The sequence below is a fragment of the Lolium perenne genome, chromosome 1 (assembly GCF_019359855.2).
Source record: "Lolium perenne isolate Kyuss_39 chromosome 1, Kyuss_2.0, whole genome shotgun sequence".
Taxonomy (NCBI): Eukaryota; Viridiplantae; Streptophyta; class Magnoliopsida; order Poales; family Poaceae; genus Lolium; species Lolium perenne.
Window position 1 is genome coordinate 211,945,197 of NC_067244.2, and position 25,595 is coordinate 211,970,791.

A 25,595-nucleotide genomic window follows, 5' to 3' on the forward strand; every position below is an offset into this window, starting at 1 on the left:
ACACGAAGTAGAATCAGTAGCTCTGAAGAAAATGGGAAGTTCAGGTAAGTTCGACAGAAAGTTGAACCCTGTTATCCGGGAAGTACAACCTTGTGTCCAGGAAAGTACAAGTCGGTGCTCAGAATATTATTCTGCAACCGGTTGCAGAATAGTGCTGGTATATATATATATATATATATATATATATATATATATATATATATATATATATATATATATATATATATATATATATATGGGAAATAGTGGGCTACCATGGGGCATAGCTATGCACATCAATCCAACCATTAGATCATCTATAGGGAGCACAAAGAGAGCACACGGTGTTAGTCCATTATACATGCACGGCATGCTGCTCCGTTATATTCAAATCACTTCCATCCACATCGTTTCATGGTTGCAAATTATTTTTTAGTGAGACCATGCCATAGATGGCATAGGCTGCCGATATCAATTCTACTTCCTTTTTGATACCAAAATAACAACCAATTTGTAAAGAAGCCTAATAAAATAAATACATCCAAGACAGTGCGTGGGAAGGAAAGCACCTACACACCTAACCATGGAAGATATCTACTGCATTTTTGTTCCAAAATGACAACCAAACTTTGATACCAAAACGACAACCAAACTTTGATGGGGAACTCGAGCGGGCAGCCTACGTGATGAACACCACGTTCGGGCCAGCAGCGACGGCAAGAAGGAGCGCGTTTATTTTTTCTGAACTGGATTTGCTTTATATCCTTTTCCAGATCGTGGTCTAGATCCACATGTTGCAGATTTTCTTCTCATCTTATTTTTTCTTTCTGATATTTCAAAAGAATGTTCCTGCTGGGATTCATGTTGTATTAGAGATCCAAAAGAATGTTCCTGCTGGGATTCATGTTGTATTAGAGATCCAAAAGAATGTTCTTTGACTGGATCCACCTGTTGCTGGCTATTTTTTGTGATCTTAGATGGGCATAAGCTTTGAGGTTGTACTTGATGTTCCGTGGATGAATTTTTACCTTTTATTTTATGAACATGGGATCTGATATTAATGTTCAGTGCATGTGCATCGCAATCGTTTGAAAATATACTACAACTCAAATAATTTCATGATCCGAAATTTTCTCAACTGAACCACACATGTGCATCAATCGTTTGAAAATGTATATTGGTCACGGCTATGCCGCACGGGTACATGGATGCACATCCCAGTCCATTTTAATACCAAAACGACCATTTAAAAATTGAGAACTTTATCACGTCCAAAATCTGAAACCAAAACCACAACTAAACATAGGTCACTGTTTTTATTTTTATTTTTATTTTTTGAACTTCCTATTATGCCAAAATGACAACCATTTTACGGTCGAACTTTGATACCAAAACGACAACCAAACTTTGATACCAAAACGACAACCAAACTTTGATACCAAAACGACAACCAAACTTTGATACCAAAACGACAACTAAACTTTGATACCAAAACGACAACCAAGCATCGGTCACGGTTGTTCTTTTTTCAAACTTTCTTCTACCAAAACGAGGACCATATTCACGGTCAAACTTTGACACCAAAACAACAACCAAGCATCGGTCACGGTTGTATTTTTTTCAAATTTTCTTCTACCAAAACGAGAACCATATTCACGGTCAATCTTTGATACCAAAACGACAACCAAGCATAGGTCACGGTTATTTTTTTCAAACGACAACTCACACACCAAATTCCATAACGGTGTTACATGAGATGATAGGCTCTTTTTTTGATCTGCACCTGGAGAGAGTTGGAGCCCCACTATCCAACGGCTGCTAACCTATGCATAGCTATCACCCTTGGTAGAAAATCCGCGTCGTATATATATATATATATATAGGATAAATACTTCCTACTCCCGGGTGTAACTACACCCACGTCTTATATACTACCATACGGAAGTATGTAACATACTTTATTGGTTTGAGTATGTTCGTACACTATATCTAAGATACTCCATACCAACTTTGGTGAAAAAAAATTAAATGCACCCATAGTTTGCACTATATATACAAAATACATGCATATTTATACGTAAAGATATAGTGTACGTAAAAAAGTGTACATACTACCTACAAAGCAGTATATATACTACCAAAATATTCTTATATACTTCATACTACATGTATATACTCTTCGGTATGATAGATACTACCTAGATTGTGTGAAACACACGTGGGAGTAACTACACCCGGGTGTAGCATGAATATATATATATATATATATATATATATATATATATATATATATATATATATATATATATATATATATATATATATATATATATATATATATATATATATATATATATATAGTGCAGGCAATGAACGAGATGGGGTAGAAATAAATCACTTACAGAACGTAGCAACTGATGATAGATTTGTCGAGCTCGCGCAGATTGAAAAGCTGGAACAATTCACTCATATGAATTGTTACATAGTAATGTTTGAAGTGATACTCATGTCTAACTTCCGCATAAATATATTCTTTGGCGTTTTTATTTTTTATGTAACCCTTGTACCAATTTAGCAGATTTTTCATTTGTTGAGGTAGATCCTCTTCCTGCGCAGGCTCGACGAGGGGCCCATTCCGCACATATGTAATTACTGGTTTACTCATTGGCGCCTCCTCAAGGCCTAACACTGCACGAAGAGTCATACCTAAGTTGGCCGCTTGTTCTCTGGCACTCGTTACAGTCAATCCCTGTGCTGCCGCAGCTGCTATGATATCGGGGGCATCCGGACCGGCGGCTTTCACTATGAGCGGGGCAATCGATTGTTTACTTTGTTCCCCGAGCTGGGCAACTCGTTTCCCGCTTTTTTTACTTGCTAATTCTTTCAAGGCTTTCTTCTCATGCTTCTCTGCCAGCTCTTTCTTCTCCTTCAACATGAGTGCCTGCCTACGAAGTTCACGTGCATAGTCGTCAGGCAGATTCTTCGCGGCTTGGGACGGTGTGCTCAAAAATGACTTAGCCCACTTCTTTTGCTCATCAGAAAATACTGGCTTGGGCTCGGGCTCTCTTTTCATCTTGCAGTCCGCCTTCCATTTCTCATAATCAGCAGCCGCGGCCGCGTCAGTTTCCTCAGCACTACGTTCCCAAGGCCTTGTGGGGAGAGGCTTCAGTGATGGCTCCGGTGCCTTTGTTGTCTTAGGTACATAAGGGTCCGGGTTAATGGTCCAGGACTGCTTCTGCTTCTTTGCCGGAGGTGGATTGGGGGGCGGCGTCTGATCACCTGCCGGACGAGGACTGGGGGGCGGCGGCTGATCACCCGCCGGACGAGGACTGGGGGGCGGCGGCTGATCACCCGCCGGACGTTGTGGACTGGGGGGCGGCGTCGGCTGACATGACGGAGGTGTAGGTGAACCACCACCACCACCACCACCACCGCCGCCACCACCACCGGAGGGGGGTGGACTTGTTGGCCTTGGCGCCTCACCTGGAAACTTGATTAACTTCTTTTTCCATAGAATGAACTGGCGCTTGACACCTCCAAGTCTTCTCTCCCCTTCGGGTGTAGAAATGTCAATCTCCAGGTCCTCAAACCCTGGGACTATGTCCTCCACCGTGACACGAGCATAGCCATCTTGAATGGGGTTGTTGTGGTGGAGTGCTCCAGGTAAACATGGTAAAGCACTGCCGATGGCTACCTTCGTGGACATGTTCCCAATTGGATAATGCAGATGACATTCTTTCATCTCCTTTACATCATCCACGGGGTAGCGAGGAGGCTCCGGTGCAGTAATATCGATCGCCGATGCATTAGCAGTAGCCGGCGGGGCCTCCGTGGAAGCCACGCTGCTTCTCATCCGCTGCTGGCTTCCGAGATCCGCTGGATGATCTTCATGCGTCCCAGCTGCCGATCTTTCTTGTACTAGTATACTCACGGTTTTCTTCATCTCATCGAATTCCGATGCCAACCGCGCCACAACATCTGCATCCCGATCCATCTTTCTCTTACGGCTTCTGTAACCGTACGGGTCATCGTTCTGGGAGAACCCTATTTTCCATGGAATGTTCCCCATGCCTCGTACACGTCCTCCGTGTTCAGCATTCCCGAGGGCTTTTGTCAGCGCGTCATTCTCTCTGTTGAACTTGATCTTCCCCTCTTGAGCATCCCTCATTGCGTCAATAAGGGCTTGGGTGGGTTTAAACGTTTTGTCCCGGTGAACACACGCCCCTGTCTCCGGGTGTAGCGTTCCCCCATGCCCGTACCACCAGCTTTTGGCCCTTGGGTCCCATCCCTCCGTACCTGGACGGATTCCTCGCGCCCTCAGCTCGTTCTCCATCTTCTCCCAACTAGGCTCCCAAAGGCGATACCCTCCTGGCCCCATAAGATGATTGTACTCCTTCTTAGCCGCATTTTCCTTATTTTTTTCGATATTTCAAGGAACTGCTCCGACTTCTTTTGCCTCACAAATTCTGGCCAATCATGTTGCAGTTTCTCATATTGTCCTTTAAAATCCGGAGTCTTGTTCTGGTTGACATAGTCACGGGCTAGATTTTGCTTGAATTTCCGGAATGCGTCGGCCATCTTTTGAAGAGCGAACTGTTTGACTAGCTTCCTCCTCTCCTTGTTTTCCGCAATCTTGTTACCCAATTCATCGAATTTGTTGTATTACGGAGGTAGAACGAAATGTTCCATGAGCTTTTGCAAGCAATCTTTTTTTGTTCTCTTCTCGACAAAAGTGAAACTAAGACGTGCCTTCTTTGGCTCATTCCACTCTTGGACGGTGATCGAGACGTTGTCTCTAACAACGGCTCCGCATTGGTTGATAAACTTGGTGGAGTTCTTGTGGGGCTCCAGCGGCCTGCCAGTTGCACTGACAACCTCGATGGTATATGTTTCTCCTTGTTTTAGCGTCTTGGTTGCGCCACGCTTTGACGACGTACTCGATTGTTTCGACGATCCGACCGAGGGCTAAAATAAGAAAGAGAGTCGCGCGCGTTAGTACACACATATTTATTGAAATCAGTAAGTTTGTATCACCAGAGGCTCAATGTATATATATACCTCGGCGCCGGAGGTGGTTGCTACTTGCAATTCAAGATCGTCGTTTATAATTATCGATGGTTGACCTCCATCGTCATCACCTCGCTGACGATCTTCATCTTCACCGTCAAGGTTCAGATAAGAAGAGACATCCTCTTCTTCATCTTGTTCGGTCGGCACATAAAGAACATCGCCGTTTATGAGGCCCATTATATGTTCTTCAGCTTCCGGATCATAGTTGGCCATAATCGGGTCAGCTCTATCGTCCGCCATATGTCAGTCCTGAAAACATGTAGTAAAAACTAATTAATTGTGTATATGCCGACATTATCACATCTCTTCAACATATAAAGAGAGAGGGCGACGAGGGAGGCGAGAGGGGGGACGCGTATTAGATGTGTATATGCCGACGATCAACCTCGCCTCGCAGTGACCGCGTGACCGAGAGACCTGTGGCGGTGGCGAAAGGGCGGCGGTGGCGAAAGGGCGGTGGCGGTGCCGAGGACAACACAGTACATAACCCTCGCCGCCCCCTCTCGATCCCAAAAAAAACAACGCGCGTATACGGAGGGGGCGACGAGGGGCCGGCTCGCTGCCCCCTCCGTATACGCGCGGTGGTTAAGTCAAATTTTAGTTAAGACAAAAAAAATTAAGACAAAATTTTTATGTCAAATTAGAGTTCTTTTTTAAATGAAATTTTAGTTCATTTTTTTGACAAACTTTTAAGTGAAATTTTAGTTCTTTTTTTGAGACAAACTTTTAATTCAAATTTTAGTTCTTTTTTAAGTCAAATTGTAGTTCTTTTTTGAGACAAAATTTTTAAGTCAATTTTTAGTTTTTTTAAGTCAAATTTTAGTTCTTTTTTTAGAAAAACTTTTAAGACAAATTTTAGTTATTTTTTGTTTTAAAATTAACAAGAAAAAAAACAAAAAAAGAAGAAAAAAAAAACGGCGGCCGGCGGGGCGGCGCACGCGCGCAGACCCTCTCCCTCTCCTCTCACCGCGCGCGCGGCAGAGGCGTCGGCCTACTCTCTCCTCTCTCTCAGGCCGGCGAGCAGTGGCACGCGCGGCCCTGTACTGGCCGGGGCGCGCGCCCCCTTCTCTCTGGCCGGCGGTGCCGGACCCTTTCGCGGCGCGGCGCCTTTCTCTCGTGCGGCGCGGCGCGCCTGTGAGTGGCGGCGAGCTGCGGCGACGGCGCGAGGGCGGTGACGTACGGGCGGCGGTTGGATTTGGTTGCTTACGGGCGTGCGCGGCGAGACGAGACGAGGGAGGAGAGACGGCGATGGCGGCGACGGCGCGGAGACGACGAGGCCGGCGACGGCGCGGAGACGACAAGGGCGGTGACGGCGATCGTCTGCGTCTCACAGCAGCGCGCAGGGTCTCGTTCGGGCAGAGGAAGAAGAACTGGCGTGGCGGTTCGCGCCGCGCGAATTTATAGGACCCCCCCTTTAGTCGCGGTTGGGGTCGCCAACCGCGAGTAAAGGGGTACCTTTAGTCGTGGTTGGTGTGTATTTTTCGCCCGAATTTCGTTTCCCGCGGAAAAATACCCTTTAGTCGCGGTTGGTGTGGCCAACCGCGACTAAAGGTATTTTTCAAAATACTTTTCTTTTTCAAAATGTTAAAAATACATATAATATATCAATAAATTCAGAAGAATAAAACTAATTCATTTAAAAATCTGAAAAATATAAATAATATATCAAAAAATTCAGAAAAATAAAACTAATTCATTTAAAAATCTGAAAAATAAAAATAATATATCAAAAAATTCAGAAAAATAAAACTAATTCATTTAAAAATCTGAAAAATACAAATAATATATCAAAAAATTCAGAAAAATAAAACTAATTCATTTAAAAATCTAAAAAATACAAATACTATATCAAAAAATTCAAAAAAATAAAACTAATTCATTTAAAAATCTTAAAAATACAAATAATATATCAAAAAATTCAGCCGGCCCCCTCTTTCCGCCTCTGTCTTTCCGCCGGCCCCCTCTTTCCGCCTCTGTCTTTCCGCCGGCCCCTCTTCCCGCCTATGTCTTTCCGCCGGCCCCCTCTTCCCGCCTCTGTCTTTCCGCCCCCCTCTTCCCGCCAGTTCTTCCCGGCCGCCTCTGTCTTCCTGCCCCCCTCTTTCACGGGCTTGCAGAAAAAATTCCGAGGAGCAACTTCTGAAGATGTCGTAGGGCGTGTGCACCGACGACATCTTCGAGAAGTTGCGCCACGGGAGATTTTCCAACCCTTTACTCCATCCATGGGGATGAAACTCTCTCCCTACCTGCTAGGTTGGCTTGTTGATCTGCTTGCCAGGGCGTATCGATGCTCCTTTTATAGGCACGGCGCCGCTTCTGCTTTGTCTTGTTCCTTCGACAGGGCGTCGTGCGCTACATGATTTATCTCATCGAGCAGTGCGTCCACCCACGCGTCATTATCCTGCCGACAGCTTTAGTCACGGTTGCACCCTCCAGCCGGGACTAAAGCTTACCCAAACATCCTTATCCCACCGACGGTTTTCTTAGATGACACAAAAACCACCTTTAGTCCCGGTTGCACCCACCAGCCGGGACTAAAGCTTACCCAGACGTCCTTATCCCACCGACAGTTTTATTAGATGATACAAAACCACCTTTAGTCCCGGTTGCACCCACCAGCCGGGACTAAAGATTAGATGACCAGCTCTGGATTCCTCTTCTTCCTGCCATTTCTTCCATGTCTTCCCGCCTCTTTCTTCCCGCCTCTTTCTTCCCGCCACTTTCTTCCCGCCACTTTCTTCCTGCATCCTGTCTTCCCGCTCCTATTTTTCCCACCATTTCTCACTACATATATGTAGCCCGGCTTGGCCATCATTATCACATCTCTACAATCTCTCATCACTCTCTCATGGCTTCCACCGCACCCACTCTAACCTACCAGCAGGTGGAGGAGCTTTGCGCCTCGAACTACCCTTGCCCACCAGGCTACCGCGACCCCGCTGGCTGGAGCCTAAGCGTCGGCGGCGTGCCGGTCCCTCCCGTCCCTCAGGGTACTGCGTGCCGGGCGGCCATCACGAACCACTACTACCTCGACCTCACGCCGGAGCAGCGGATGAATCCCCGCTGGCATCCCGATAACCAGCATACTTGGGACACCTTCTTCATCAATCGGCGTGAGAGGGCGCTCGCCAGGTATGAGGAGGACGGTCTGCCTCCTGGGAACTTCCACGAGGCCGGTCGTCGGCTATGGTGGTACGGCCGGACTCTGCAGAGCGTCATGGACTACATCACGGCCGGCGATATCCCCCGCCTACGCTACCCTCAGTTCGAGCCACGAGCGCCGCCCGACGATAGCGACGACAGCAGCGACGACGACGGCGGCAACTTAGAAGGCGACGACTACCAGTACAACGGCGGTGGCTATGAAGACTACGAGTATGCATATTATACGCCTAGGCAGGAGTATGACTAAATCACTCCAAATTTCATGTATCATCAGTGGTATCTCGTATCAATCGAATCATTCGAAAATGGACACCAAACACATCACGGGTAATATAATTCACATGATCCATTCAACAAAGTTTGGTACAATAAATTATTACACATCATTTCTTCCCTTGTGTCCCTGCTTGCTTACGATTGGGCCATATCCATGGAGCATCCTCATCATTTAACTTAATGCTTGGGTCAGTGTTCACTTTGAAGGGTGGAATTTCACCAAACATATTATAATCTTCTGACATGTCTGTCTTGTCCTCCACTCCCACGATGTTTCTTTTCCCTGAAAGAACAATGTGGCGCTTTGGATCATCGCATGATGTACTGATCGTTTTCTTATCTTTCCATTTCCTCGGTTTGCTACTCATGTCCTTCACATAGAAAACCTGAGCGACATCTTTCGCTAGGAAGAATGGTTCGTCAAGGTAACCAAGATTGTTGAAATCCACCATTGTCATTCCGTATTGCTGGTCCACCTTTACCCCACCTCCTGTTAGCTTGAACCATTTGCACCGGAACAAAGGGACCTTAAAGGAGGGTCCATAGTCAAGTTCTCATATCTCCTCTATGTAACCATAATATGTGACCTTTTGCCCATTCTCGGTTGTTGCATCAAAGCGGACACCACTGTTTTGGTTGGTGCTCTTTTTATCTTGGGCGATTGTGTAAAATGTATTCCCATTTATCTCATACCCTTGGAAAGTCGTTATAGTCGAAGATGGTGTCTTGGCCAACATGTACAGCTGATCTACAACATCATTGTCATTCATTATATGTTTTCTCAACCAACTGCCGAAAGTCTCCATGTGGGCCTTCCTAATCCAAGATTCTGGCTTCCCCGGGTTGTTCGAGCGTAAAATATTCTTGTGTTTCTCAAAGTACGGAGCCACCAAGCTGGAATTGGTCAGAACTGTGTGGTGTGCTTCAGTCATAGAATGGCCGTCCATACATATCGTTGATTTCCTTCCGATCGTGCCTTTTCCACTTAGTCTCCCCTCGTGCCGCGATCGAGGAAGACCAATCGGCTTAAGGTCAGGAACAAAGTCAACACAAAACTCAATTACCTCCTCATTTCCATAGCCCTTGGCGATGCTTCCTTCTGGCCTAGCACGGTTACGAACATATTTCTTTAATACTCCCATGAACCTCTCGAAGTGGAACATATTGTGTAGAAATACAGGACCGAGAATGGAAATCTCTTCGACTAGGTGAACCAGGAGGTGCGTCATAATATTGAAGAAGGATGGCGGGAACACCAACTCGAAACTGACAAGACATTGGACCACATCGTTCTGTAACCGTGGTAGAACTTCTGGATTGATTACCTTCTGAGAGATTGCATTGAGGAATGCACATAGCTTCATAATGGCTACTCGAACATTTTCCGGCAGGAGCCCCCTCAAAGCAATCGGAAGCAATTGCGTCATAATCACGTGGCAGTCGTGAGACTTCAGGTTTTGGAACTTTTTCTCCGCCATGTTTATTATTCCCTTTATATTGGACGAGAATCCTGACGGGACCTTCGTACTGCTCAGGCATTCAAAAAAGATGACCTTCTCTTCTTTGGTCAGAGTGTAGCTGGCACGACCTTGAAACCATTCCGGATGCCGGTCATCAGGGCCTTTCAAACGTTGCTGGTCCTGCCGTGCTTCCTTTGTATCATTTGTCTTCCCATACACGCCCAAGAAGCTTAGGAGGTTCATGCAAATATTCTTCGTAACATGCATCACGTCGATTGCAGAACGGACATCTAGGACTTTCCAATATTCTAGCTCCCAGAATATAGATTTCTTCTTCCACATGGGTGCGTGCCCGTCAGCTCCCTTCGGAACTGATTGTCCGCCAGGACCCTTTCCAAAGATGACTTTCAAATCCTTGACCATATCAAATATTCTTCGTAACATGCACCAGTACGTTCCGCAGGCTTCGGCCGGTGATCTGCCTTGCCGTTGTAATGCTTGCCTTTCTTTCTTACTGGATGAATTTTCGGAAGAAATCGACGATGCCCAAGGTACACGTTCTTCTTACAATTTGGCAAATGTACACTTTCAGTCTCATGTAAGCAGTGTGTGCATGCATTGTATCCCTTATTTGACAGTCCCGAAAGGTTACTAAGAGCAGGCCAATCGTTGATGGTTACGAAAAGCAACGCTCGTAGGTCAAATTCCTCTTCTTTGTGCTCATCCCACACACGGACACCAGGTCTGCCCCACAACTGTAAAAGTTCATCAACTAATGGCCTTAGGTACACATCGATGTCGTTGCCGGGTTGCTTCGGACCTTGGATGAGCACTGGCATCATAATGAACTTCCGCTTCATGCACAACCAAGGAGGAAGGTTGTAGATGCATAGAGTCACGGGCCAGGTGCTATGGCTGGAGCTCTGCTCGCCAAAAGGATTCATGCCATCTGTACTTAGACCAAATCTTATGTTCCTTGCGTCAGCTGCAAAATCTTTGAACTCTCTGTCGATCTTTCTCCATTGCGTTCCATCTGCGGGTGTCTCAACTCCCCGTCCGACTTACGGTCCTCTTTGTGCCATCGCAACAACTTGGCATGCTCTTTGTTCCTGAACAGACGTTTCAACCGTGGTATTATAGGAGCATACCACATCACCTTGGCGGGAACCCTCTTCCTGGGTTTCTCGCCCTCAACATCGTCACCAGGGTCATCGCCTCTGATCTTATAACGCAATGCAGTGCATACCGGACATTCATTCAAATTCTCATATTCACCGCGGTAGAGGATGCAGTCGTTGATGCATGCATGTATCTTCAGAACCTCTAAACCTAGAGGGCAGACAACCTTCTTTGCTTCGTACGTACTGGCGGGAAACTCGTTATTCTTTGGAAACATATTCTTCAACATGTTCAGCAAGTTTTCAAATCCTGAGTCAGCCACACCTTCCTGTGCCTTCCATTTCAGCAAATCCAGTGTGCAGCCCAGCTTTTTCAGACCATTATCGCATCCGGGGTACAGCGACTTTTTGTGATCCTCTAACATGCGATCCAAATTCTCCGTCTCCTTTTCGGCCAGAGCGTCTCCGTGCATCAGCAATGGTCCGACCAAGATCATCAACGGGCTCATCACGTGCCTCTTCTTCACCTTCCCCTTCACCTTCCCCTTCACCTTCAGCATCCTCCATGAAAGTATCACTGAAATGATCAAGATAGTTTTCATCGATGAAATCATCCCCTTCTTCATCTTCTTCCATTATAACCCCGGCCTCTTTCTCCATGCTTGGTCCAACAATTATAGCTTGGCATGAAACCGTGCCGAAGCAGGTGCAGGTGAACTTCTCTTGAGGAAGAGTAACCCTTCTGATTCTTACAGTCAACACATGGACAGATAACAAAACCCTTCTGCTTGTTCGCATTAGCCACTACGAGGAAATCTTTCAAACCCGTAGTGAACTCGCCGGAGAGTCGGTTACCGTACATCCATTGCCGATTCATCTGCCTTATTATAATATAAAATATATAATTAACCATCATGCATTTGTTAAACTAACTAGCTACAAACAATAGAAATTAAACAATGAACTACACACATGCATATTTTATCAATGACACATATGAAAGGTTCAAGTTGCTAACCGCGATCGAGGAGGAAAAAATAAATGAGGAAGCTCAAGTGTGGCTCCGACACTTCATATCATGTTTGTTTCATGCTCTTGGGGCATTTCAAACACTTTGTGTGCATAAGAGGAGCCAAAAGCAAACCTAACACCCCCTTGTGAAGTTTGTGAAGAGAAGTGGCACCAAATGGCTAAGTGCAGTGGGCTGAACGATATATATAGGGGTGGGGCTTTAGTCGCGGTTTGCCAGGCCAACCGCGACTAAAGGCCTTCGAGCACCTTTAGTCGCGGTTGGCCAGGCCAACCGCGACTAAAGCTCCTCCCGTCCACCAGCTGGCCACTGAGCGCCCTGGGCCCAGGCCTTTGGTCGCGGTTCGCCTCCCGAACCGCGACTAAAGACCCCATTAGTCGCGATTCCTATATTTTCGCGACTAATGGGGCTGGACGGAAGCCTCTTTTTCTACCAGTGTACTTTGATGAAATACATTCTCCGATATTGAAGATGACATCAATAAGAATGATCCTTACCATGGCAGCAGGTATCAACTTGGAGGTTTAGCAAATGAATGTGACGATATCTTTCCTACATGGAGAGTTGGTGGAAGAAATATACATGGAGTAGCCTAAGGAATTTCTTATTAAAGGCAAAGAAGATTGTGGGCAAGTTTAAGAAAACTCTTTATGACTAAAAACAAGCACCAAATGGTACATGAAGTTTGTTTCTGTCATGAGGGAGCAAGCAGGTTATAAGAGGTGTAGCTCGGACCATTGTGTATTTATTCAGGTTCCCGGGTGATGATTTTATCATGTTGAAGCTCTATGTTGATGATATCTTGATTGTTGGCAAGAATATCTCCAGGATTGCTAGACTAAAGATAGATTTGAGTAAAAAAATCAAGAAATATTTAGGTGGTGCACATAGATAACAATGGGATTGATGTTGACCAAGGTGGTGACAAGAGAAAAACTCGATATATGATGACGGCTCGCCGACATGACTGTCGGTAGGTAGTGAGACCCTACATGATGTCAAGAGGGGGAGTTTTTTTTGGCTCATGTACCTCCGTGTGCATGGAGGTGTGTTGGCAGCCCAACATCAGCACAGGAAATGCAACATGTGTCAACCGTTGACTGAGCTTCCAACTCCAACGGCTCAGCTGCCTCCTTGAGAGGTAAGAACGAAAAAACCCTACCAACACTCTTGGTGTTTGAGTGGGAAAGAAAGAGTAATGCCGGAACCTTGTTTCTATTGTGAGAGGGTGAGATAACACACTAAAATACCACAATCAAGTGAGAACAGAGGAAGAAGGAGAGGTGGGATTTCTGAGATTTGACCGATTTGTCTTCAAGGTGGTGATTAGATGATCAAATGTGCTTGGATTGGCTCCAAACTTGGTGAGCTTGTTCCTTACCTTGAGTATTTCGATTTGGTTCACTAGTTTGAGATTTAGGCCAGTGGAGAGTCACATTTGAGGGCGACTTTGTCAGTTCATACTACTACATTTTCAGTACAGATCAGGTTTGGTAGAAGAATAGTTTAGGTAGGCAAACAATTTCCGATTGAGATGATTTTCTGTAGTATTCTGGAAACACAAATGCTTAATTGGCTACCAAATTTTATGTACTTTGGATATGTGGTTTAAGAGCAGTTTGTTGATTTTCGAAGGGACAGAAACTACGATATATTTGCCTCATTGTAATCTTGCATGGTGTCATTGGGCAACGTGCTTTAAGTGTGGTTTAAGATGTTGAGAAGACTTTGTACCAAGGATTCTCATAGTGGAATCGGATGGTTTGTACCTGTGTTTTTTTCCTCCTCATGTTGAGGAGGTTTTCCATGTTCCTTATGTCACTTGTGTGTGTGCGCTTCTATTTATATTTCCGCTATCTATTGGTTGATGTTAGCCTCAAAGTTTATTCACACATGCTTGTGGGGTTGTGTATCTCCCCAAGCACGGGGTTGCCAGGGAGCGTCCCGATGTTGGATTTGGCGGTGCCATGCTAGAATCTTGTGCATTAGCAAGGTCTTCGATGGGTCAGCGAGTAGTGGCAGCAGTACATGCAATTTGGTGGTGCTTTTCTCGAGTGTAGCTGGTCTTGAGCTCCCGAATGAAAGTTCTAGGCATGCTCTTAATTGGTTGTATGTGGCAATAACAGCACTATCGCCCATTAATTGCATTGTTTGGAGTTTGTTTGGACTTGAAATTCAGGGTGAAGAGTCATTCCCTCCCAAGCCGTTGCTTTTGGAGAACCATTCTTGCAGTCCATGTGTTGTCAAGGATGGCCGGTGTTGCTGCTCATCATGGATCACGGTTGCTAATTCTCTTTTTTCCTTCTTGTTTAATAATTTGGTTGCGTGCAATGTCGATGTCTTGACGAGATCTTTAACACTTTATTGTTACAGAGGTAGGATGTAATTTGTATCGCTCTAACATTAACATACCTTTTATTGAAAATATGTGGCCAAGTATGCTCGCAATTGTTTGTTCGACTCACACACTGCTAAGCTGGCATGACGGGCCAATGGCTTAATTAAACCATGTTCTAGCACCTTTCATGAAAAGCCACAGCTCGTTTTTCAGGCGTAGCCATATTTCCTGAATAAATTTGTCTTGGCCTTAATGCAAGTTGTAATATCGCAAATTAGGTACGGTTGGTTCATGTGGCTCTGTTGTTTGGCAATGCTGAGATTGTTTATTTCTTCTCCCATTTCACAAACGGAATGACCTACTCTACTCATACAAATGCAGCACATCCACATCCCAACTGCTCTTACTTTTCTTAATCGTCTTCTACTTTGGCACCAAATGCTGCAAAGTGCTAACCCCTTCGTTCAGCCCAAGAGCCGTCAGAACATAACAGCAAGAGAGCCAAGCCGATTTCTTCCCTTGGCCGGCCTACTTTCTGCTATCTTTCCCTAGCTAGTGATATTCCTTTCCCAATATCTTAATAACGATATAACAATACGATCTTGTCACATGTTGATGGCCGAATTTGCACCCCTCCAGGGGATGCTTCAGAGGCCGGAAAACTGGTTTTGTTGAGATTGATGAATAGCCTGAAATTCTGCTCCTGTAGAGCTGACATTCTCTGTCATGATGAAGTTCCTGCGGAAGAGTGTATGAAAGGGGTGAGATGAGATATCAGAATAATGAATGAGTTCTGACTGTATATACTACTGAATATTCATAAGTAAGAGAATGTCTTACTCGCGAGGACGGGAAGCCCAGATGGAGCTGAGAGCACGGAGACGGCGATGATACTCTCCGAGGGAGAGGAAACACCGAGCTGTCTGTCTGGTGGTCAGAATCCGCCGAATGCGATGCAAGGTTTGCTGTCTCAGATTATCAGCCTTCATTGCAATGCCATGTTGAGATATTAGGTCAGTTACAGGAAGGGATAATTGTCAGGCAACTTTAAATGAAATCTAACGGTAGCACTATCTACGCGCAACATTTCAGAGTGCAATGTTTGGTGGCGGCAGCATCTGATGATAATAACAGGTCCAAAGCCAATGTTCCTGCTTGAGACACGGACTAGTTGAAAGCTTACTCCTGTTCCATATTGTAAACCTCAAACGTGATGCCATTTTCTTCTTGAAGACTAAAATTTACTTATCCATACTATGTGCAAACTTAACATACTAGAAATGTCAAGGCAGTTTATGTTCCTTTCTGGAGTCTTCGGATCTAAACTTCTCCAAATATATCAACAAAGGTAAAATATAACTCCCAACTCCACCAAAGTTTATCCACAAACCACAATCAAAAAATATTTTTTTAATAAAAAGAGAGAAGTGGAGCAATTGGATGTCATAGTCTCCTTTTATTCAGATACGGGAGAGAAGAGAACCTACAGAAAGACAAGACACACTTGTTTTCTAATCCTTTCGTGGAGCAGCATGATCCTACTTTAGTTTAAGGCTCATCTGATTCATCCCTAAGTGCTAGAGTTTAGGTTGTTGTGTCTCTTTCTTGATTCTAGATGATAGGACTGAACCCTTGCACATCCCCATATATGTGTGCATTTGTTGAACTACCAGCAAACATAAGGGGATCCAGGGTGGGCGTAGGACACAGAACAATTAATTCAATCCAAAAAGGCGACCGTCATATTCCTACTCAGGCTTTATATAGAAAGTGATAGGTGTTTATGTCTACAAGACACTTGTTTTATACTTTTGTGTGATAAGAAAGAACCTTGTTTGAAACTCGGTCAATTGCTCACGGAAACACCAATATTTAAATGGTCCATAAACATCAGCCAAGATAGTTTATAAGGGACTGATTATGCCTGCTGGAAAGTGCTAATGATGTTTATCTGCATGATCTTGCCAGTTGCTCAAACAAAGTTGACCATGCTACTAAGATACAGCTTATATCACTAGTGCCTTTCTGTTCATCCGAAAAGTAGAACATCATTCTGTAGGACAAACATTTTGACAATATCTATTAAGTAAGGTGTGGGGGCTTAGTAGCATGTTTATGTTCTTTCTATTCAAAAAATCTCAGAAGTGTCTTTCTATTTTGTATGTTCAGAAAATGGTTAATCATGCCCGGACAACAAAATATTGACAGCACGATGCACGAGTTGCAACAAAGAGAAAATTACTGACCTGACGATAAAAGCTCTCGAGATTGTCGAGCCTGTCAAGTGCTAGGGCCATGAGACTGGTATAGTTGGCAACATCTGCACCGTCGTTGAGAGGGCCAGCGCCCACCGCATCGGCCAGCGACTGGTGCAGCTGTTGAAGCCCCTGCGCTAGCGCCTCCTCAGCCTGCTCGGATGACTGCTGCAGATTGCACATCCCCACCAGCTGCTGCTCCGTCAGTGGATCGAGCTGAGGTATCAGCATCTGGTGCAAAAAAAAGGCCAAGAGGGCTCAGCATTTAACATCACCATTCTAATCATGCAAGTGTCACACAACAAAAATCATGGGGCATTTGCGTTGCCACTTCGTGAGACCTTGAGGATTTCCGAGGGCCGGAACCCGGCCATCCAGAGGAAGCACCGCTCAGACTGCGTTGCCCACATTCCGGTCATGAGGTGGAAGACGTCGGACCTGGCGAGCACGGCCCTCAAGTGGAACAGCTCGTCGTAGTGCCGGATGCATTCTTCAACGATAGTTCCAAGGTTCCCGTCGAGGACTTGGGCCTGCAATGCACCCTGAATCCCGGTCATATACTTGCTGTCTTCATCTAACCATCGGGCGTACTCCATGTCGAACATCACGGCGCCTGTAAATTGTAATAGCACATCAACAAGTTGTTGAATTATATACACAGTTAAAATTCGTGAAGCGTGTACCGGTGCAAATGTAATAAATGAGATGGTTACCAGAACTCATTTCTCCGGGCGCACTGCATCCTCCGGTGAGCAGACCCTGAAATGAATCAGGAGTTAAGCATATGGCAACACTAGGTGAACACATGTTAGATGTTCTAGAGAATTGGAACCTGTGAACGTCCTCTCTGAAGCTCTTGCTCGATTTGCTGAAGCCTAATCCGGCCTGTTTCTAACTGCTGAACATATGCCTGCAAAATACGTGCAATTGTTTTTGTTAGAATTTTTTTCTGATGGTGATGAATCTTTTACTGATTTAATCTGTTTTCTACCTTTTTCCTCAGCCTGCTCTTCCTTGCAGCTTCTCTGTTCTGAGCCAGTCGCCTTTCGGTCTAAGAAATAGAGATACAAGTAAGAGTGTGGCACAAAAATGAAATGCAGGGCCATCATGCAATCAACAAATTGGTACCAAGTGAAACTACACCTTTGGATCCAACGACGTGCCATCTTTTCTTGTGGATCCATGCTTCCTCTGCATCAGAGCACAGAAGAAAGGTTGATCTGGAAGTTAGAACAGTGCGCAATGGAAGTACATTGGAGCTAAAAATCCTGTTCGGTGTTGCTACCCACCTATAAAATAACCTATTCAATTCACTAGGAGCTGTTTACCTGCTTCTCTCTCTTAAAATAGCAGCAGTGTCTAATTGTAGCTCATGAACTATTGGAAGAGCATGTGCCACTATTGTGGTCGTTTTATGTTCCAAGGAACAGTTCAGGTGGTTATCATGTTGCTTCTATCCATCAAAAGGAGAGACGTAAAATCACTATGATGTCCCCAATCATCTTTGGCGACATTCTTTTTTCTCTAGGGCCAGCTTTGACCTTTTTGATATTGCCTGGCCTGCAACTGTTCTAGAAATATGCCATTTTCCCATTGCCCACCCAACAACCCCCATGAACTCCCTTTTTTCTCCTCAAAGGCATGTCTAGAACTGAAAGGATGCTCAAGCTCGAACACAGGCATGTTTATGCTTCTGAAAGCAAGCTACTTCATACAGAAACACAAGCTCTTGTTTGCATTGAAATGCTTAACTAAGAGCTTCCAAATAAAATCTCAAACCAGGAATGAAGACGACAAAGCATACAGTATATATCAAAGTGTCACTGTTACCTTATCTTGGGCTCCTCCTGCATGTTGCTGAAAGCTTGGTGCAGCAGCTGGCGCTGGCCCGAGTCCTTGGTTGTAGTTGTAATCATCAATGGTCACCATCAACACCTCCTGCGGCTGGCCAGAGTCGGTCCTCATACTGACTGGGGACACCAACTCGGCCTGTGACATTGTGTTCTGAGCGGAGCTGGAGTCAGTGCTCCCTACTGACTGCGAGTTCGCCTGTGAAGCAATATAGCAATTAATCCCAGAAACAAGAGGAGGGCGGCCGGCCGGCAGGCAGACGAAGACAGTGAGCTAGCGAGCAAAGCAGTTAATTAACCAAGAGCAACTTTTCTCCGCTGCTGTGGTCAGAAAGAAACTGTAGGAGCCTGTGAATGATCGAGAGAAGCAGTGCTTACACTGTATGGCTGCTGTAGATGACTCATTGGCCAGGAAGGGAAGATCTCCAGAGTGGGGGGCCTAGCTGCAAGATATCCTGCTGCCGCTGCATAGATACAAATGGAATTAAAGGCCTTGTCAATCGCTCTCTACCGCAAGAGGTTGCGAAAATGTAGACAAAGAAAGGAGAGAGAGGTGAGGCGTGGGGAGTCCTGGGATCACACCATTTATGCTGCCCCTCCTCCCTCCCCCAATTGCATGTGGTTAAGGCTCATGGCTGTGTTTGGCAAGGCAAAAGCCAAGGTACGGCGAGCCTATCTATCTATGGTGTGTGTTGTGGGGAGAGAGGCAAAGACACAAGCCTTTCTCGCAACCAGGTGGTTAAGGTTTGGAGAAAGAGAGATCGAGGTGTGGAGAAAAGGCAGCGTCTTACACTTGGTGTGGACATCACCTTCTATCATGACAGGATCGACACCAGCAGCAGTATAGGTGCCATGGATAAGGGCCTCCTCCAACTCACCAAAGTAAGCAGCGGCTGCAGGTTGCAACTCCCTCCTGGAACAAAGCAGTAGAACTCAGCATCAGTGGTGGTAGGCATATGCAATATATGTGCAGACCAGATAAAAACTTTTTCGAGAACGTAAAAGCAATGCAAGATAGTTGAGGTGGACAGATAAGGATGAGACCCAGAAAGATGAAATCACTTACAGGATCCAGGCCTTAGGCATTAAGAAACTATTTGGTTCGTGGGAAGAGGTGTAATCCAATACAAAGAAGGTTGGATATATATAGCAGGAGAGTTGGTTATAAAGGTGGTTAAAAAGAGGCGACGGGAGGGGGAGGAGGAGGAGGAGGCTATATTTTAAACCAAGCAAGGCGCTGGAGTTGAAAACTAGTAGATGATGCGAAAGAACTTTTGCTGTGTTGTCTTGGCAATGTACTAGCTAGCTATCTAGCTGTTGAAAGAGAGGAAAATAGCAGACTAGAGAGTGAAGGTGCAGTACAGGAAGTTGGCAGGTGGTGCAGCAGGAGGAGCATGGCCTTGGATTCCATATACAAGTGCTTGGCCGAATGGTACAGCTCCATCACGAGCACTTGCTGCCATCCCCCAAGAACTCTCTTCACCTTGCATCATGGCAATGAGCAGAAGAACTCTACTCTGCAACAAGGGAACAGTACACTAGTAAGCTATGCACGTATGTACGACGTATTCAAGTATATTCAAGAGGTGGAAACTTGCTAGAGAGAGAAAAGAGCATACCATATGATAGGATGTTGCATCCTTTCTTGTCTGTCTTCTCCCACTGTCAAATCGAATCGCCCTTGGAGTTTCATCCACTACTGTACTGTACCCCAAAGAAGATATTGTGTCCTTTTGAACATGCCCTAGGAGCATGTGTCTCTTTTCAGTTTTCACAGGGCTAGAGAGAGGGGGATGATAGGGGAAAGATGTGGTAGGCCTTTCCCTGTCAGGATTTCTGTCTCCTACTATACTGCCTGTAACTACCTTTCATCTCTCATTGGGTGCCCTATGGCCTAGCTTCTGGGACGGTAAGTACTCACAGCAAAAAGATCATTGAGGAGAGAGATAAGAGCAGTGACACAAGAGTTTTCTTTTCTATGAGCAAAATAGGGAGCTCTAGACTAGGAAACTCTCATTTGCAACTAGTTGAGTCTGTACCTCATTTTTGTTGTGACACTTACAAGTTTTCAAACAAATGCAAGCTAAAATTCTAGGCATACATTGTGTTGTTTCTTGTGCATCTGTGAAGTTTCATCCAAAAATATATCAAAATGTGACATGCACAAAAAGAGCAAATGATGTGTAAATAGTACGTGACACTATTTACGCATGTCTTCTCTTTTTTACACATGTGTCACGTACTATTTACACATCATTTGCTCTTTTTGTGCATGTCACATTTTGATATATTTTTGGATGAAACTTCACAGATGCACAAGAAACAACACAATATATATCTGGAATTTTAGTTTGCATTTTTTAGAAACTTAGAAATGTTACAACAAAAATAAGGTGCGGGTGCAATAAGTTACGGAATATCCGCTCTAGACGTCCTTGATCTATCCATCTTTCTACTTGCAAGTTTCTTATTACTCCCTCCATCTATAAATAAGTAACTCAACTTTGTTTAGATAAGGTTGTATTTAGATGCGTTTTTAGTGTGTACTCTGTAGATTGTATATATAAAAAATTAGTCACTTATTTTTGGTCAGAGAGAGTATTTTTTTCAAGCGGAGACAAAAGATTTGCATCAAGACACTTTACGAAAAACTAAAAGGCCAAGAAAACGGCAGCACAAAAGGCTATTCTCCTAGCAAAAGAAGTATATTTCTAGGGGTAGGAAATAGGGCTCGTTTGAGATTATCCTTACTTCCAGCTAATAGGTCAGCATCACTGCCTTGTCATACACTAAATACTAAAAGGATTTCCCCTCAAATAAAAGTTTTGTTTTACCATTGTCATTTCACTCTATTTGCAAATGCTATGGATCACTATCGGTTATCAGAATATGTTTTTACGACAAAGTTGCCTTCTAATTAATCCTTATTAGTGCTTAACCCTCAGGATAAAGTAGGGCCACGAGTATAAGAAAGAAGGTGCAGTTATAGTATACTCACTGGAAAGGTCTTGGGGTCAGAGTTCTGCGTAGATTTGTTGAATCCTTCGGCCACACGAAGACCAATAAGATATTTCTCATGGCTTTCACCCTTTGAGACACCATTCCTAGAGATAGAGAGTTCCCTCAAAAAAAAAAAGCAAGAGATAGAGAGAAATTTGCGAAGAGAAATCAAATTCAGCAGCGGAAATCTTGAAGCACACAATGAAAAGAAACGACAAATTCATGGCACAATCTCTAGCCATTAGCTTTGTACTTTTCATTTCCATGATATGTTATGTATGTATTGTGGTGCGTGTGAAGTTGTAGCCTTCTTGACGTTGTACTAGCCATCTTGATCTATCTTCTGTATGATTATGTCATGTGGGGCCAAGCCTACAGCCGTCGCAAGGGCAAGGGCCCTGCGGCCTCTTAGAGTCCTCCTAGTTTAAGTTAGTAGAGTTTAGGTATAATTGGAAAGGTTTAGTCCCGAAGAAGGTTACCCTGCCAATTACCTAAACTAGAGTTAGAGTTAGATGCAAATTCTGTAAATTGGCTAATATATAAAGCCATCCCTATGTGTTTCAAGGAACAAGCAGAATTAATCCAATCTCTCACCTCTTGCTCCGTGCGCCTAGGCGCCTATCCTCACCTCCTTCTCCAACCATAGGCCGACGGGATTATCGCCCTAAGCCTCCCACCGATCACAACTACAACCTACGATTCAATCCTCCCCCAACCCGTGACAACTTGGTATCAGATTCATCTTCGATCCCGGCGGCTGCCATGGAGCCTCCGCCGCCACCTCCGCAAACCCTAGCCGAGATCATCGCCAAACAGCAGGAGGATCACCAATCTGTGCTCGCCACCCTCACCAGCCTCGCCGATGAAAATCACCAAGCAAGGGTTGAACGTGCGGAGGACCGCGCCACCCTCAAGTCCATCGCCGAGACGCTCCAAAAGTTCCAGGGCGATATCGCGGATACAGTTCAGCAGCAACGTGCCCACAATCTCGCTCTCCTTCGCCTTGAAGGGAAGGGCGCGCCCCAACTTGGCGGCCTAGGGCTCATGCAGGCGCCAACGTCTACGGCCAGGGTTGGTGTACCGCCGGCCATGGCGGACGCATCTGATCGCGCCCCCCGCCTCTACAAAATCGACTTTCCCCTCTTTGATGGGGCAAGCGACCCACGACCATGGTTGACGCGCTGCAACCTCTTCTTCCTCGGTCAGCGAACGCAGGAATCCGATAAGACCTGGTTGGCTTCGTACCACCTCACCGACGTCGCCGCCTTATGGTACGGCCACCTCGAGGCAAAACTGGGTCAGCGACCGTCTTGGGGCGAGTTTCAGACCCTAATCTCCAACCACTTCGGACCACCGACGCGCGCCAACCCCTTCGGTGAGCTGATCTCGACACGCCGTACTAGCACTGTCGCGGATTACTCCAAGCGCTTCCTCGAAAATCTCTCACGGATCCAGCCAATCGCCGACGCCGAGGAGCGGGATATATTCACCAATAATTTGGGGGAGCCCATGAAGACGCAGGTGGAGATGCTGAAACCTGCTACGCTCGACGCCGCGATGGACTTGGCCATATCCTTCGAGCACCTGAACATTGTTACTGGAGCCGCCACAACTGCGACTCGGCCAATCCGCCCGTCCAGGACCGCAGCCAGCCCCACTCCAGCAGCCCAAGAATCAGCCGGGTCAGCACCAGCACTCGTTTTCAGAAAGCTCACCCCTGCTGAGATGGATGACCGCCGTGCCAAGAACCTGTGTTTCAATTGTGATGAGAAGTTTGTGCGGGGACATCGCTGCAAACGGCTGTTCTACATACAGTCCGCTGATGACGAGGAGGAGCCCTTAGCAGATGCACATGAGGAGGCCAAAATTTCACTTCTCGCTGTCACTGGAATTCCCACCAGCGATACCATGCAGGTTGCTATACGTATCGGGGATCGTGACCTGGTTGCCCTGCTGGATTCTGGTAGTACGCATAACTTCATTCACGAGGAGTTGGCCACTGTTGTGGGGTTGCCCTTCTCCTCTGATCGCCGCCTTGGAGTCACAGTTGCTAATGGGGACCGGGTTACTTGCCGTGGACTACTCAAGCAGGCAGCGATCACGATTGACACGGAGAATTTTTTGGTCGACTTGCACGCCATTCCATTGGGCGGGTTTGACGTTGTGCTTGGTACACGTTTTCTCAAGACGCTCGGACCCATTGTGTGGGATTTCACCACTCAGTGGATGTCGTTTTGGCACACGGACCATCGGGTGGAGTGGACAGGTCTGGGTTCTTCAGGCCGGCCTGCACACCTACATGTCTGCGAGGGCAGAGCTCTTCTCGACAGCCTCCTGGCCGCGTTCTCGGACGTCTTCGCCGAGCCCCAGGGTCTACCGCCGCCACGCGCTCATGACCATCATATTCACCTTATTCCTGGGACGCAGCCCGTCGCCATCCGGCCCTACCGCTACCCGGCTATTCAGAAGGATGAACTGGAACGTCAATGTGCAGAGATGCTTGCTCGGGGCCTTATCCGCCAAAGCTCGTCGGCGTTCTCGTCACCTGTGCTCCTGGTACGCAAGCATGATGGTACATGGCGTTTTTGTATCGATTTTCGTGGTCTCAACATGGTCACCATCAAGGACAAGTTCCCTATTCCAGTTGTGGATGAGCAGCTAGATGAGCTGAAAGGCGCCCGATTTTTCACGAAGCTGGACCTACGATCAGGCTACCATCAAGTTCGAATGGCCCCGGAAGACATCCACAAAACGGCGTTCCGCACTCATGAGGGCCTTTTTGAGTTTGTGGTGATGGCATTTGGGTTGACCAATGCGCCAGCGACCTTCCAAGCACTGATGAACGATGTACTTGGACCTTTCCTTCGTCGATTTGTTCTGGTTTTCTTTGACGACATTTTGATATACAGTTCCTCGTGGTCGGACCACCTTCGCCATGTCAAGCTCGTCTTGGAGGCTATGCGCACACATCAGTTGTATCTCAAGCGCTCCAAGTGCTCTTTTGGGGAGCAATCTATGGCCTATCTGGGACACGTCATCTCTGCGGAAGGAGTGGCCATGGACAGCGATAAGGTCCTCGCCGTGGTCGACTGGCCGGCACCCCGTACAGTTCGAGCTGTGAGGGGATTCTTGGGTTTGGCGGGATACTACCGCAAGTTCATTAAGGGGTTCGGCACCATTGCGGCGCCCCTCACCGCACTACTGAAGAAGGATGGATTTCTCTGGACTGACCAGGCGGCGACCGCATTTGAGGCCCTTAAGGTTGCACTCACTACTGCACCGGTTCTTCGGTTGCCTGATTTTACAGCTCCGTTCATTGTGGAATGTGATGCCTCTGGATCTGGTTTTGGTGCCGTGATGCATCAAGGAGAAGGGCCAATTGCCTACTTCAGCAAACCCATCGCTCCACGACATGTTTCTTTAGCTGCATATGAGAGGGAACTCATAGGGCTTGTTCAAGCCGTGCGTCATTGGCGCCCTTATCTCTGGGGTCATGCTTTCATTGTCAAAACTGATCATTACAGCCTCAAATTTTTGCTGGACCAGCGCCTGGCCACAATTCCGCAGCATCATTAGGTTGGCAAGCTTTTGGGCTTTGACTTTACAGTAGAGTATAAACCAGGACGACAGAACATTGTCGCTGATGCTCTTTCTCGCCGTGAGGTTGCTACCAGCCATACATGCGCTATCACAGGGACTTCTTTTGATCTATTTGAGGCTCTCCGTCAGGCCACGCACACAGACCCGGCATTGGTCGCCTTTCGGGAACAGCTTGAGTCAGGCGAGTTGGGACAGCCTTGGGCATTGGTCGACGGCATTGTTACGTTCCAGCAACGGGCTTATGTGCCTCCCTCGTCGCCGCTTGTTGGGGAGGTCTTGGCGGCAGCTCACGATGATGGTCATGAAGGTATCCAGCAGTCTTTGCATCGCCTTCGCCGGGATTTTCATTTGCCACAAGCACGGTCCGCCCTGCAGCAGTATATTCGTGCTTGTACAGTTTGTCAACGCAATAAGACAGAGCAGCTTCACCCCCTGGACTCTTACAGCCATTGACAGT

The 25,595-nt window shown here is 46.1% G+C and overlaps 2 protein-coding genes across 5 annotated transcripts; one reads left to right on the top strand and one right to left on the bottom strand.

The window, feature by feature from the left end:
- Nucleotides 1-14,735: 14,735 nt before the first annotated feature.
- Nucleotides 14,736-20,280, bottom strand: LOC127323168 (transcription factor TGAL5). 4 transcript variants are annotated; one of them, XM_051351357.2, is made up of 13 exons: nucleotides 20,158-20,280; nucleotides 19,901-20,055; nucleotides 19,348-19,451; nucleotides 18,917-19,002; nucleotides 18,519-18,737; nucleotides 17,832-17,879; nucleotides 17,680-17,739; nucleotides 17,521-17,598; nucleotides 17,402-17,447; nucleotides 17,030-17,301; nucleotides 16,680-16,919; nucleotides 15,274-15,416; nucleotides 14,736-15,171 (listed from the first exon to the last, which is right to left on the bottom strand). In XM_051351357.2, the coding sequence occupies exons 1-13, from the start codon at nucleotides 20,158-20,160 to the stop codon at nucleotides 15,081-15,083; spliced, it is 1,545 nt and encodes a 514-aa protein (XP_051207317.1). In that variant the 5' UTR covers nucleotides 20,161-20,280; the 3' UTR covers nucleotides 14,736-15,080. The 4 variants fall into 4 exon arrangements, with proteins under 4 accessions (XP_051207317.1, XP_051207314.1, XP_051207323.1 ...); XM_051351354.2 differs by having other exon boundaries at nucleotides 19,330-19,451; nucleotides 20,158-20,279; XM_051351363.2 differs by lacking the exons at nucleotides 19,901-20,055; nucleotides 20,158-20,280 and adding an exon at nucleotides 19,605-19,738.
- A 2,020-nt stretch (nucleotides 20,281-22,300) lies between these two features.
- On the top strand, nucleotides 22,301-25,114 carry LOC139834075 (uncharacterized). The gene has a single exon (XM_071824462.1). It carries the CDS (start codon nucleotides 22,301-22,303, stop codon nucleotides 25,112-25,114), a length of 2,814 nt encoding a protein of 937 aa, XP_071680563.1.
- The last annotated feature ends 481 nt before the right edge of the window (nucleotides 25,115-25,595 follow it).